This window comes from Neodiprion fabricii, chromosome 2 (genome assembly GCF_021155785.1).
Source record: "Neodiprion fabricii isolate iyNeoFabr1 chromosome 2, iyNeoFabr1.1, whole genome shotgun sequence".
In the NCBI taxonomy this organism is placed as follows: Eukaryota; Metazoa; Arthropoda; class Insecta; order Hymenoptera; family Diprionidae; genus Neodiprion; species Neodiprion fabricii.
Window position 1 is genome coordinate 6610415 of NC_060240.1, and position 15570 is coordinate 6625984.

At 34.2% G+C, this 15570-nt stretch overlaps 1 protein-coding gene across 9 annotated transcripts; it reads right to left on the bottom strand.

Annotated features, from left to right (window-relative positions):
• Positions 1-974: 974 nt before the first annotated feature.
• Positions 975-15339, bottom strand: LOC124174743 (inositol polyphosphate-4-phosphatase type I A). 9 transcript variants are annotated; one of them, XM_046554172.1, is made up of 19 exons: positions 15109-15338; positions 14843-14894; positions 13549-13731; positions 10472-10564; positions 7969-8124; positions 7510-7710; positions 7265-7419; positions 6915-7087; positions 6480-6615; positions 6018-6133; positions 5848-5934; positions 5631-5791; positions 5353-5536; positions 3992-5046; positions 3593-3858; positions 3173-3390; positions 2742-3064; positions 2372-2639; positions 975-2168 (listed from the first exon to the last, which is right to left on the bottom strand). In XM_046554172.1, the coding sequence occupies exons 3-19, from the start codon at positions 13664-13666 to the stop codon at positions 2036-2038; spliced, it is 3843 nt and encodes a 1280-aa protein (XP_046410128.1). In that variant the 5' UTR covers positions 13667-13731; positions 14843-14894; positions 15109-15338; the 3' UTR covers positions 975-2035. The 9 variants fall into 9 exon arrangements, with proteins under 9 accessions (XP_046410128.1, XP_046410132.1, XP_046410129.1 ...); XM_046554176.1 differs by having other exon boundaries at positions 3593-3846; positions 14843-15339; XM_046554173.1 differs by lacking the exon at positions 14843-14894.
• Between the last annotated feature and the right edge of the window lie 231 nt (positions 15340-15570).

Consider the following 15570-nt stretch of genomic DNA (forward strand, 5'->3'; position numbering starts at 1 on the left):
TAGGGAACGTAATTACCAGGGCCCGGATTAATGTGTAAATACATATTTTTTATTTAAATTATTTTCATTCCTTATTTGGTTTTCTAGATAAAGTAAGATGTTTGGGGGCCAGAAAATGCAGTTTCTATTTGTATGGAAATAAACAATTAAGACCTAAGCAGTTGTCTCGCGAGAATAATTCGTTGTGGTGAATCTGAAAAGAGTTACATTTTCACGCAAAGACTCAAGAAACGCAGTCAAAATATTAAAGCTGGATCAACAGCTAGGTAAGTATCAAAAAATTTCCCTGTGTTTCGGCTGTAACTTTTGAGCGACTGTATTTCAAATCGACATGTCATTACGGCTTATCCAAAAATTAAGTCTAGTATTTCTTGGTGATTTTTGAAGCCAAATCCCAAGGATTTATCTTTCTGTTTTCTGCGATTTTAAAGCTAAAAACTTTTAGACTAATTAAACCCCAAGAAATTCAAGAAATGCATTCATTCTAACATGTAATTTCGAAGCACAACATCTTCAGTCACTAGAAAATTGGCAAATGGTGATTTTAGTATAATTTTTTCATTACTTAACAATACTAACGTTAAGTTCCTTCAAAAGAAAGATCTTACATCTACAAGGACTTTGTAACGTGTTATCTACAACCGTCGTTATCGGTAAGTATATGACTAGTGAAAACGCTTGTTTGGACAGTCCATAAGTCAGAATTGATTAATTACATAAATCATAATTAAGGACTCTATAGATTCAAATGAATACACATTTTTAGCCATGAAAAGACTTTTTCGAGTTTTTGTTTTCTCCCCAGATTAAAGTATATCGGATATAAAGATCATACAATTATTTAACTATATTAATAATTTATTTGTAAACAATATTTTTTTACCGTCATATATCTATGAATAAAATATAATTTTAATACTTCATTTTAACATAATCTTGTAATACATAGAATTTAAATTTTTTATTTTTTTTTGTTTTAATTGTGGTTTTTTTCGTATGTATGGAATTCGATGTTGGTTATGACAATGTGAGCATTAATAAATTAGTAGAAACTGAAACCCTTTTTTAATTAAGGTCAAGCTTTGTCAAAAGTGTACGGTGTATGACAATGCAGCTTGTTGTTAGTGAATTATAAAATACAATATTGAATTCCGTCGATCAGTAACTGGACTGTACAGATTATTGAGATTAACTAAAATAGTAACAACGGCCAACGCTTCTAAATTAATTCAATAGGGTAGTATTGAAGTACATCATCGTCAACTATTATTTACTACGAATCCACTTTGAGAATAATTTTTCTATTCCTTTTTCGACCAAGAAATAAAACTACCATCAGGATTTATTGAATAGGAAACTATCGATAATACCACAGAGTCGGTTGTCATACGCTCAATGTTTAAAACATCATGTGACATGCCCACAATGCGATTTTAGTATGTTGACAGTATAATTGTATAAATGGAACGCATAATAAAATGCCTGGTATTTCCCGTGATCAACCGACAAGTACGTATACGTCATATTTTCACAATAAGGAATGAGTCTGCAGTTGAAATTGCTATTTGGTAATTTTTTGTATACATAGAAACAAAGAATTTTATGCGGGTAAGTTCTATACCATTGTCATTGCCTAGCAATGCATTTATCGTGCACTTTATCATAGTATGTACATTTTAGAACAGCAGCTAGAAATTATTCTATATGACTTAGTCTACTGCACGAATAAACAAGAATATAATGGTATTGATTAGATTGGAATTTTTGTATCACTCTCATACCATCGATGTATGAATATCCTCGTAAGGTTTGTGCCACTATCATTATACTCTGATACGCAATAATTTTCATAATTAAGTAGTTTAATAGTACTATATTTATATTGACACATGCATTCTGTTCATTGGTAACCTCAACGATAGAGGATGTTAAGACTGAACATTGTAATGTGTCACTTTCAGTAACGTGCACTCAGTTTTGGGGTATATTTTGTACAACTAGATATTGGAATATAATTTCAGGTAGATAGGGTGAATTACGTTTGTGCTGATCCATACGTACCGGTAGGTGGCCGGTACAATTTGGGAAGAGTTAATATCTGGAGACTATTAAATGCATATTTTCGTACACCTGTGTTCTTCCACGTATTTTCTCTGCGACATCCTTCGCTATAATGAAAATAATATTCCAATAAATTGGAAAAAAATAAGAATCACATCTTTTCATTGTGAATTTTCTTTTGCAAAGTATCATAATTGTCAATATAAAAATGTGTTTAAATTTACAGTAATATCAAAGGATTTTCATGGACAATAACACAAATCTATACAAATTTTGTAAATGATGAAAGAAAAAGCCATCAGTTTGTTACCTTCGCATACAATCCAGTGCTCTGTTAAATTCGTGCTCAGCAAGATGATATTCTGCGGCTAGTACATTGACTTGTTCAAGAGTTATTGACATACCGGTACGATCTTTGGCGCTTTTACAGCTGGTAAATCTTAACCCTCTCATACGCCGACAGATATGTGATGAGAGTTGAAGGACATCAACATTTTTATTTACCTTGGTCTGTACACATGTTTTCAAATGATTAACCATATCTGCCAATGTTTGATTTAAAGGTGAACGGGTACCGACTGAAAATGTTAAACATTGCAAGTTTTTTAACTGGTACAAGCTTACCCATAGTCTGGTGGGATCAGCAATAACAAATTAATCCCTATTTTTTTTTAACTTACTTCTGCTGGAAGAAGGTTCCGTAGGCAAGTTAAGTTTTTTGAATCTTAAGTAATATTCATTTAGTCTGTCAAAGTTGTCGATATTGCTCTTCTTTTGAGGTCTTGTCGTCCCAAGGCTCTCAGCCAACGTAGCCATCTCATTTATGCCAACGTTGAAAAATACTGGCGTTACATTAAATGAAATAGTTTGTCTCAAAGATGGCACAAGCGGGAGTAGAGAATAGATAGCATCTGGTACTGGAAGCATTACTGTCAATGCTGTTCGTGAGCCAACTACCCGTGGCAATGGCAACTGAGCAGCACACATAGATTTTCCCTCTATTCTGTAGTGACAAATAAATGATGCCATGTACGTTTCAGGAATTATTCAATCTGTATTTGACGCTGCTGACCAGAATATCCGATCAGTTTTAAATATTTTATACATATACCTATCATGAACACCACATCTAGACAACGTAAAGGCGACAGTATGCAAATCTTCGACCGCAACAGTCATGTCACCCCACATATCAATTTCATCTCCATAGTAGCTGAGAAGAGCTTCAAATGATATGATTGGTCCAAGAGTTGTAAGAATCAAGAGAAACATAGGATCAGGCCGCTGGCACCATAGTTTGGCCATTAAACCGGTTACCAATGCTGTCAACTGAAAAGTGAAATGGCATTGAGCTTAATCAATAGAGTAAAACGTATATAAAATAGGAGCATGTTTTCCACTTATTCATCCAAAACAGAATGCTCAAAACATGATACAGCGATAACTTTTCAATACTTCTGGTCATTTTTTTTCAGACTTTATAAAGTAATCTAGCACTAGCGAACCTCTACAGTTTACAAAAGACGTTTACCGCTTGACTGAAGCACACATCCCTCCTGTATCGAACATTACAAGCTCTTTGGGCAGCCTTAGCATCTTCCTGAACTCGAAATACCGAATGTGTAAGCCTAGCAGTCTTCAGAAGTCCATCCATGGCTTGTCGTAATTTCTTCATACTGGGCCTAAGCTCGCTGGTCCAATCAACTATTGATGCGAAGTCCAGACCCTCGGTAAACTTATTTCTTTGGCCTGAATTGCTTTTAATGACTTTTGTCATTGTGTCTACTGCTTGACAGACTTTATTAGAAGATGCATTACAATAAATATCAGTCAACCCTGACGCATTACGAGCTCAAATAACAGATATAATGAACAATTATTGTCTGTCAGTCCCATGTTACTACGTCATAAATTATCCTAAGTATCTTACCTTCTTTAGCCTTAGTAAGAGCCGGTGCCGATTTTTCCAGAGACGAATTCGTGTCTTGTTTCGACACATTGGTATTATCTAATAGTTTGCTCGACTCGTCATTTTTTGTGCCATTTTTTGGTTGAATGGTGACCACAGCAGGAGAATGACAATTATTCGGAGCATACCCCTTCAGACTTTGAGACCTGCCTAAACCATTTTTACTACGTAAACGAACAGCAGGACTGCTGCATCTACCACAGAGGAATTTAACTTTAGAAACTAAACACATGACGCTGGCTTCAATATTGAGTTGCGTAAGATCCCATGGTTCAGGCTCGTCAGTAGGCTTGTAATAATTTGCTGATGGAGAGTTGCACATTTTTTGTGTATCTAAAAAACGTTTGCTCAAATCCAAATCTCCTTTGAACCCGCCTCTGTCATCCTCTTCATTGCTATTATCAGCACTATTCCCATTTTGATTAGATTCCGCATCATTTGATTGATCTTCAACGTCTGGAAATATTACAAAGTTCTCTGCTGATACGAGCTGCCCGTTTTCATTGATTTCCTTATAAGAGGAAAGATTACTGTATTTCATTTTTGAACTTTCTTTCGTCCAAATATCCTTTACACACTCAGGTGTATCAGGTGTTACAAACTCGTCAAAATCAGGACTTTTCAGATCAAAATTAAGCTGTTGGGTAATCCGTTTGAACGGAGAAAGAGACTGGTGAGTTCTTAAATCCAGCGTCAATGTATCATCGTTATTTATGGGTTCTTGAACAGTTGCAGCAACTTTGTACTCTTCTAGAAACGTTAACGCTTCTTCAACCAATCCAGGATCCCACAAGCTAAGTAATATCCTAGTTTTTGATATCATATCTTCACAAATGGGTAACATGCCACTAGTTTGCTTCTCCTTCGCAAGTTTCATGAGAGAACGCATTGCCTCAACTACATCACGACGCAATTGTTTTATGGCTTGAATTGCATCGTGTGCCATGGTTATTTTCGATGGCCCTTGATATAACTGATTGCAGCGTGTCGGTGATTCTTTGAGATCTTGTACCAATCTACAGTTAGTTATCAGCAATTATTAAGAGCACAATGCAAACAGTGCATACTCGACAAAACAAAGTGACCATAAAAGCTGGAAACTTGAGTATCAAATAACGTTGGAGAATTTTCGGATAAGAATTCAATTTCAATTTAAAGGATTCGACTAACTCTAAGAAAACTCTTTTCATCAATTTTCTGATTCGGCTACATTTTTCTTATCTGCCTCTTTATGACAAAAAACGATGGTTGAAGAGCAAATCAAGAAATTTTCAATTCCAGCTCAAATGGCCACACATAGTACGATTATCTTAATACTTCACCTAATAAGTCCACCATTTTTACTCTTGTGAGCATGTGCTGTAAAGGCTCCTACACTGATAAAATCATAGAAACCACATTTATTTAGTGTGTCGTTATGGACCCACATCCTTTGCAAATGAAGGTTCAAGGGAGCAAATTCTAGAGTCCTATCATTCTTTCGCGTCGACTGTTTGAAATGAATCCCTACGATGTAATCATAATTTACAGGTTTTGGTCAGTGAAGAAACTTTTATCTTTTGATTGAAGAATATCACAACGTGAATAATTAACCACATACCCTTAAAAGCGGTCAAATTTTGTTTAGCTTGCGAATAGAGATGTAAAAGATGCAGATGTCGATCGAGAAGCTCTATCTGCTTTGTGTGCCAGGGCTCGCGGAGTTCACCCATTCCTGCTACCTCTTGCAGAAGCTCTTTTTCTTCTTGTATCCAAATTTCACTAAGATGGTATTTAAATTTGTACCACTTTCAAATTGACTTGTGTAGCATACTTACAGTAGCTGCTGCGGAAATTGAAAACACAATTTGCTCTCTGCCATTATCTCATGAACACATATGTCACCTCCTAGACCAGAATGGAACCTGTATAGTAACAAACATTAGTGAATTTTACATGGCTTGACGACTTCATAACTTCATATACGATGGATGCAGCAAATACTGACCTGTATGTTTGGACATGGGGATTCGCAAATAACAATTTAAGTTGACCTTGATGTGGAAGCTTCATTTTCGTTCCTAATCTTGGAGGCAAAGACTGTGACCTTCTATGAGAAAATATCTACGAATGGGAATGAAAGTTTTTAAAACGCATGAAGCGGTTTATCTTAAATATTTTCAGAGAATCAACAGAGGGAGGCCTTTGTGACTTTTAACATTGAAATTTATAATTGTCATACATGATCCAGTCAAGCCATTAATTTTGCTTAGATTACGTACTTCAAAATCAAATCTTAGACAACTTCGTATGCATTGAAATGTTTTTCCGTTACTATTTGTTGCTGAACTGGAAGTGAACCTTTTTTCAGATTCACTACAATTATCATTGATATTTCACTTGGTGCGTTTTGAAAATCAGTGTTTGCATATTTCGATATTGATAATTCAGTCACAAATATCACTGTTACCTGATTATTAGCTGGTATGTTTCTACAAGGAGTACTTTCTGTGCTATTGCCTTTGTCTTCTGCCTCCAAGTTCCACACATTGATGGTTAAAAAACCTACTGTTGTGGCTTTGGCAGACTTCAATGGTATTCTTAGTCTGTCGACAGAAAAGAAATCATGTAGAGTTGAACTAATTGAAACCTTGAGAACTGTATGAATAAATACGATATGAATAACAGAGTAGCTTTCGCTATTATTTTTACAAAATTTATCAATATTTTTATGAATTGTTCGTAATGATCTCGTTAAGATACAAATACCTCATGTTTCCTTTGACAGTACCAGAAAATATTAGCATTTTATTCGATATAAAAATATGCCTACATCATTTTAACGTCAAATGAGTATTCAAACTGAACAAATAAAGAATTAAAGGTAAATAATTGAGTGACTTGCCGTGGTGTATCTTGTATGGCATTGAATATAACCACTGCAGATCCTATTGGCGTAGCAGTCTGACTAACTCTCTCCCTAACGTCATATGCAGTAATCCTTACTTTCGTCTCCGAAGTTAAACCATCGCTTGTACGAAAGCTTACAGTTGTCAGAAATCCAGGATTGCTGCTCCTCTGTAAACACAGAACCGTATCCAATATAGACTAGCCATTACTGAATAATTGGGCAAAAGATGAGCAAATAATTTCTGGTGGTGAATGATACGAAGCCCATTTATAAGGAAGAAGGGTTTAATTACAATCAAGATATAAAGGGTAGAGTGTTGTTGATTCAAGTATCTCCATGTTTACCTCGACTACTTCAGTTCTGGCGTATTTAATCCATGTATTTGATCGATGAGCAAGAATATCAATTTCTAATACAGGATTTGGTGGACGGCCATGGCCATCACATAACAGATTGTCACATGCAAGTGATACTTCACAGATTGGTATTTCAGCTGGATCTGTTGTAAGTATAAATACGATTAATTATATGGCATAGACACTTACGGAAGACGCGTTGAATTTATGATTTTTTAAAACTATTAACTCACCTGTGGTAATTCCCTGTTGAAGACGCATCATTTGAATGTCGGTTCCATGTTTATGACCGCTACAAGCCTCTATCCGTTGTCGTAGTGCCAGTAACTGACTACGCATGCATTCATAACTAGCCAACTGGAGTGCCTGCAGCCAGCTATCTCTGTCTTCTGAAGAATTTGCACCCAGCTGTTGGAATAAGCCACCATCGAAAACTAGACATAAACAGAGTACAAGACATGAAAAAATTTTGCTGCATCTAAAAATACTTAACAGAAGAATTATTCTTTTCATAGAAGTTTTACTAATTGTAAAAATCAGCTAGTAAAAGTATGCAAGCAAAAAAAGTATCGAGAAGGTCACTTTTTTACATGACTAAATATATCTGATATAGTTGGACTTAACATAAATGATTACTCTTTATCCGACAATGATACTCTGGAGTTGGACAAACACCACCAGCCATAACTTACCTATGCTGAATCCATAGGGAATTTGATGTGTTGGTGGATCGACACGGACATTGCATTGTTCGAGTATAATAACTCCAAGAGGCTCTGACCATTGTTCTCTTGATTTAAAATAAAACAACAAATTTCCTCGCAACCTGCACCACCGCTCTAGACTTGCTGTTGAAAAAAAGTATGAAATAGAATGAATTATTACATTAGTTATTTCTTCATTATGTTGAAAACGTTTTGCATTGTTTTTTTTCTCTGTGATAAGTACCAATACTTTGCCAATAATTATCATGTGCAGTTCAACATTCGTGTGAATCATTTTTTGTTTTGGTATCCCTTAAGAAAAATGACTACTGTACCTCGGATGTGTAATACTAAACTATTGGCTTGGTAAAGAACTGCTCTGCAATAGTGTGAGTATTAGCAAGTTACAATAAAACTATGTTGGCGTTGACTCCAATATATGAAAAACTCCTTGGCACACTGACTTGTCGACCAACTGAATATCGAGTAAGGCGTCTTACCACCCACTAGCATATCCGCGCAGAAGGTTACTTTGTATTTCAAAGAAGCCTTACTATGAACAGTGCTTGAACTATACTGGCAAGATTACCCTTCAACAATTTAAATTATCAAGGCTCTACTGTGGTGACAAAGTATTGGAATTCACTAGTGAAGTGGTGAAGGCCATCGGAGTAGTAAGTCGCTACTGTTGATTTCAACAATATACATTATTAGAATTCATTATTACACATTCTAATAACGCAAATTCTACACATTAAAGAAATGTATAAATAGAGTAGATAAATAATCAGTAGGCTTCATTTCGTATATATTTTCCATTTTGTCAAAGTATTACTCCACTAGTGCATACTCCGATAGTGCAGCATTCCATTAATGAAGTACTCCAATAGTGGCAGAAATACTCTCAAAGTTAAATGCTGGTACCCCATTACGCCAACAGTACAGTAGTTATTTTTCATCTGGAATATTCGTGAATTATATTTTTTTTCTCGATAGCCATAAAAACTGAAATTCTATCATTATCCAGGTTTTTCAAGATCTGTTTTCAAATACGTTAAAGAATTGAAAGCAAATCTAACAGCGTAATATAAAATTAGGACATCTTACGCTTTTTAAAGGATTAATTATAAGTACTCCGAAGATGTCGGTCCACTGCTTCTTGCATATTGTGCCGTGCTTTCAAGGTTTATGGCCACCCTATTTGGTATGTGGTATGTTACAAATAACAGTATAGCCAAATTATACAATAATGGTACCCAGAAGTCATTTTGATAAGGTTACGAAACTTGCAGTTCTTAATTCAAATTATGAAATATACATTGACTACGGCCAAGTTTTAAATATTTTACTGTAGTTTAAGTTTTGAATTTCTCATTCTACTACGAAGAATATGGAATCGTTACTTGTATTCAGCAGTAAGAGGATTACAAATGAATAACAAGTTGCACAGTTTTCGAGTACATTGATTTTTTTCAATCTACATGCGCTACGTCGCTAATTTCAGCATGCATAATTTACAAACCAGGCAGCTCAAGTACAAAGCTCACATACATGCAGATGATAAAATATGCTAGCGCGTACAAAGATTAGCGAATTATTTGAATTGCTTTCATTATGTGATATTTAATTAATCAGTTACAGTATGATTCAAGCTCCCTTGATCAAATCAACGGAATATCCTTTCCACAATATCTTATTCTCCAATATGTGAGTATAATGCAATTAAGCATCATGAGACGAGAACTTCTGTCAACAAAAATTTCGAAATATTTTCACCACACAAAATTATGAAGAACTAAAATTTCGTCTTATTTCATTAAAAGTATGAAAGTTGAAGTGATACAAAACGCACAATTTGTGAAAATGAAAATAAAGCTGTAATATTATTCAGTGGAATGTAATGTGCATAAGTAATAACGAAAGTTCATTTCACATTCATATATTAAAAAATGATGTCTAAAGTCCTGATGACTGGAAATAGTTGTTGAAATATCATTTCATTTAAAATTTTGTTGCATAAATCTGTTTATGAAATTTTAAATGATAATATTTTTCTACCATTAAATGCTGCAGTCAAAATTTTGGTCTGCGACGAACTTGAGTTTACATGTTCTTGATATTTCTTCGATGCAGAAAAATTGAAATTATGGTTTTTATTAAATGGTTTACACGGGATAAAATTTTAAACATTTATTTTAATAATTCTGGCAACTTGATATTAAAATACTTTAGTACGGAAACAGTATTTTTTTCCAACAATATATTTAAACTTCCATTCTTCAAGTTGACGAGTTGTTATTTTCAATTTCAGGCGAATTGAAATTTAGCTTCAACTACAAAGTTTGTAATGTGAAATGAACTATCAAGGATAATGTATTATTATCGAAATATTGGAACGTGTTTAATATGAGATCAGTCGAGAGTTGTGTTAATCGCAGGAAGTTGGATTAGGAATTTGAAAGGTCTTAGTGTAAAATCCACTCGATGGTACCTTTACTCGTGCTGGCTGTTACACAACTGAGGTCTCGTAGAGTCTTATGTGTTTTTCCTTTTTGTCTTTTGCTCTCAAGTTTTTTACCTGTACCTGGAAATTGTATGGAGGTACAGGTAATGATTAACCATGCACCTCTTTTTAAAAGAAAGAATAGAGTAAACATGTCCTTGGGTAACTAGATTGAATGTTCATTAATTTTTTTTTAGAGTTAGTACAATGAGTTATATTTCAATTGATTATAAGTTGAAAGAAAAGGAAAAAATAACATGAAATATGAAACTTACAATGATATCTAGTCTATTAATTATCCTGTAATTAATTCTACGTATAATGTATTCACTTTCTGGGGTAAACTAATGCATGTCGCCTCTTACAGCAGAAAAATTTTCATAAAATATTCGATTTTTCAATGACCTGCCAGATCTAGGTCTCATACGTGCAATTTCAAACAGCGATTATTTTTCACATTGTCTCATTCACCTGAAACATTTGGTGGTTGTTTGGTGAAATAAGTCAAAATGTGCACACGATGTCAGCGCTGTTTGGATCATCTATTCTTTTTACACCTTAGTTGCATACTCACACAAACTCAAAAGTCAAATCACTTGAGATTTAGGGACCCAAGTTCCTTAGCTAAGCCACAGGCGATATCGACAAGCACATACATAAGGGATTCTACGTGAACTAAGATTAAATTTTCTTCAATTTAAAAATTGATAATAAAAGAAGACTTTTTTGCAGATACAATTTTGGGTGTGACTTATATCTTTTTAGATCACAGATATTAAAAAGAAATTTGGCTTCGGTAAGGGTGGATTGAATTTTTATTTTTTTTTTTTTAAATTACCGAATATATTCTCAAGCAATAGTAAAATCTGGATAATTATCAGAAATGTCAACAGGTCTTGAAAAACTGTGGCTAAGCTCACGGAGAATGCACACGCGCATATTGATGATTAGCTTGTGTGAGTTATGCATTTCAATACACAAGTAGGAAATGGTGTAAATGTTCTATTTTTATTTGTTTCAAACATACTTCCAACAAATCATTTTTATTGCACATATTTAATGGAAACGTGTCGACGTTATCTATTTAAAAAATTCTCTTAGGACTTGTTTCGAAATAATCTAAAATAGGAATCAATGTGCACTTCAATAATTTCATTATGGTGAATGTTTTTTCTGTAATTCTTTACAAACGTTGATGTAAAATTGCAGAGAATTTTTCGGAGTCGTAGATTACCAATAAAAAATTTTTTCGGTTCTTTCATCAAATTTTTTTAATGACGATCTTTACATTTTCGTACACCTTGATTTATTTCTAGATTTTATTTTTTCTCCAACATTTCTAACTTGCTCGATGTTTTTTTTTTTCTGGCTACCCTCTCATTTTTTGAGACGCGGATTTATTATGCTTTTACGAAAAAAGTTGGCAAAAATTTTCTATCATTCTTGTAACAATGTTTAAATTATTCTTTCAGAACTTGACTATTTTTTTTTTTTTTAATACTGAGGAAAATGAATTCAAACATGAAATTATACACTAAAGTCTTGTATAGTTACAATGACGACAGATAATAAAGTGGAAGATGCTTATATTGATCAAATACAAGTCCTTGAAAGTCATTGTGGAGTTGCAAAACAGTGATTTTTTTTATACATCATAACGTTAATATTATACTAATTTCAACCTGGTCTATCTACATAATTTGAGGGCGAAACTTCAACTGTTGGATCACTCAGCACTACGAATACAGGTTTACACTCAAAGGATTTGAAATACGTGTTCAAATTGAAACTCCAATTTGTTTAAAAACTTTTAAATAACTAGGGTAACCTTTTCTCATTATTATTGATCTATGTGCTGTTGTAACTATCAGAACTCCTAAGATTTATCTGCAGGCTTTTCTTTACAAAGTACACATTCCTTCTGAACTTTGCTTAATGTTCATGCAAGCTTCAACATAGTATTAATATATTTTTCATTCAAACTATTTTGAAGCTGTATGATAAAATTTCATTATGTAAAGTCTAATCATTCGGAAATAGCTTTTCAAACACATGTTACGGGTAGTACATAGATCTATAGCAAAAATTATTTATTTGATGCAACTACATCTTTCAATACTTGACCTTTTACTCTTGGTCGAGTTTCATAAATTTATTTAAATCAATGAATTTTCAATAGACTCCATTAAGCATAGTTCACCACCAAGAAACGTGATCAGCAGATCACGCACGCATATAATCTGAGAAAAGTTTTACAGAATAACAATTCCCTGCAATTTTTATTTAACGAATCACGATTCACAAAATGATGTCTTGCAGAGATAGGCAGAAAAATTTACAAGGAAAATTCTTGACACGGCATCTTGCAATGCTCCTTAAGAATATGATGCTCATGAACGATAGCACTCGATTGATACAATTGTTTAAAAATTGTGATTGTCACTGCATTTGTAACGATATTTATAAAGTTAACTGTAATGTACACATGAGACAGTCCAAACGATCGTGTACAAGGTTCTGTCGCAACACTCACTGAATATGTTGCCGAATTCTTGATTTGCCGAGCCATACAAAATAACCATCCGGTGAAAAAAATCAGCAACCCATACGACGAGGAGGGTCAATGCCGAACCTTGTCTATTTTCGCTTGAACTGTCCCGTTTGCATGTTTATAAATTGAATTACAAGTCCTTCTAGATTTGAACGAGAAACATATCATTAGTACCGAACGAAGTAACTTTTACATCAGCCTAAATTTGAAAAAATACAAAGGACACGTCTTCAGCATGCCTGCGAAATTAAATAGTTAAATGTCAATGTAAGGTAACTAAGTAATTATTTCTATCGGCATACTCATGTCCTTGAATCGAACAACAAATGAAACATTAATTATTAAATTTTATTTTCAAAATTTCAAACATTTACAGTACAGTTAGAACGTCCATGCATAAGTATCTATTAGCCTGATAAATGATGTAGAAAAAAAACAAAAAAAAAGAGAGAAAACATTAATTCGCATAGCATCTGTTTTTTAAATATATCCGATCAGCTATACAACAACTCACTCTCTGTTCTTCGAAAGAAACCTTCTTGCCGTTCCCGTATGTATAAAATTCCTTCCTTATCAAATTTTTGCGACGGCTGTGTTGCCAATGTCATCAATTCCTGTTTATTAAAACGCATGTTTCTTTGTCCTGTATTACAACATTCTCATCGATCTTCACCAGCAACGTGTGATCTCAAGTTCACTGGAATGAAAATATTTCTATAAAATAATTTGATGTGAGATAATTCGTTATTTGCAATTTGTACACTCTGTCTCAGGTACCAATATCCAACGCTCTGGCCATTCCCATGCCACCATATTCCGAAGAATCGTACACACGTCAATTGATGCGATTGACGTGATAAACATTTTCGTAATACAAATATTCGTCATCTACCATTCATCTGGCATGCGTGTCTTTGAAATGTATCACTCACAGATCATAACAAACATAATCTAGACCATCCCATTTCCCATTCAGCAAAGTTCACCCCTTATTACTCACAGTATGTCTGAAAGTGGGAAAGCCTCATTTGGCTACATATTTATTATTATTAATGGTATATATTTGCATATTTCTTCCAAACTACACAGAGATACTTCAAACACCAGAGAACAGGTACAGCAAAATCTGTTTTAAAAATTTAGATAAATGTCTCGGAACAGATTAATCGGGTGCAAAATGACGTTCTTTATCGCTATACAAGCAGAAAATGACTGAGAACTGTTGTCGATACCTCACCTTGATGCGTACAGACAAATGTCAATCTTAAGATACAAACAATCATTAATGCATGAAAATCTCCACAGGTATTGATCCACAGGTAAAATAATTTTTGGGAATGATCACCCAATAAGTCTGTCTTTTCAGTGCAATTAATCCCAAAATCATCCTGGTGTCAACAAAACCACGATGTTTATGAAATTATATTGTGAATTATGATCATTGCGCAATGAGGTTGATAACTTGTTTTATTGAATTTTAAATAAGAGAGGATCACTGATATCAGCAGAATGAATTCGAGCAATGCAAGACACATGGAAGATCTTATCTTAAATCCGCGATAAATAAGCAATAATATAGTACACGAGTCAAATACCTTTACTCATCTTATGCTTATACCTATGTAATCAGTAAGCACTGTTATTCCGTTGTACAGTTTTATCAGATTAACAAATGAAGAATATTGCATGAAAGATGCTCTAAAGTTGTAAGAAGTCATCAGAATTTCATCCTGATACGTGAAATTCCTTATTCGACTTATTTAATTGATAAAAATATTAAAATCATGTACAAAAGTGTAATCACGTACTTGGGTCAAGTGATGTATATGAGATTCTTCGAGAGGCAGACTCTTGCAGACACTTCATTTATTTAAGCAGAAGATGAAGAAGGATCAAAATATATACGATTCATTATTTGACAACTATGTCATAGTTTCATCACAACTTCTCGAAACGGGTAATATTTGTATGAGGAATATTGAAAACGAATCGTAAAGTTACTTGAGCTCGCGGATTCGTGTCGAGTTTTTTTTATTTCCTATACCTACGCAAAGTCAATAACACAGCTGATTACCGGTTTATTTCATTATCCGGAGCTAAGATTTTTCTTTCTCCAAACCAATAAAATTCACTTCTGGCGACTGATCTCAGGGATAAGCGAATAAACAGTGTCAAAAGTTCTACTCGTGGTCCACTCCTAGCCGCCCTAACATTGCGGATGACGTTCGTAGACTCATAGTTCATATATACGTCCGTATGTATGTCACCACACAGCCACACATCTTTCTACTTCAACCATGAATACATACGTAGGTAGAACTCGCATTGAATCTTCCAAACAGTGAGATCTCATTCGTCAGTCGGCGACGTTGCCACATAGCAGTGCTTGTGTGAACGAGTCACGTGATTTTTTCGCTTGCGCATTGGGGTGCGTTCCGACATTAGCCGGCACCGCTAAAAACTCCCTAGGACAGTTTGAAGAGGTAAATATGCTTTGCATTACGCGATGTTAAATATGGCACCTCGAAGAGTAGTT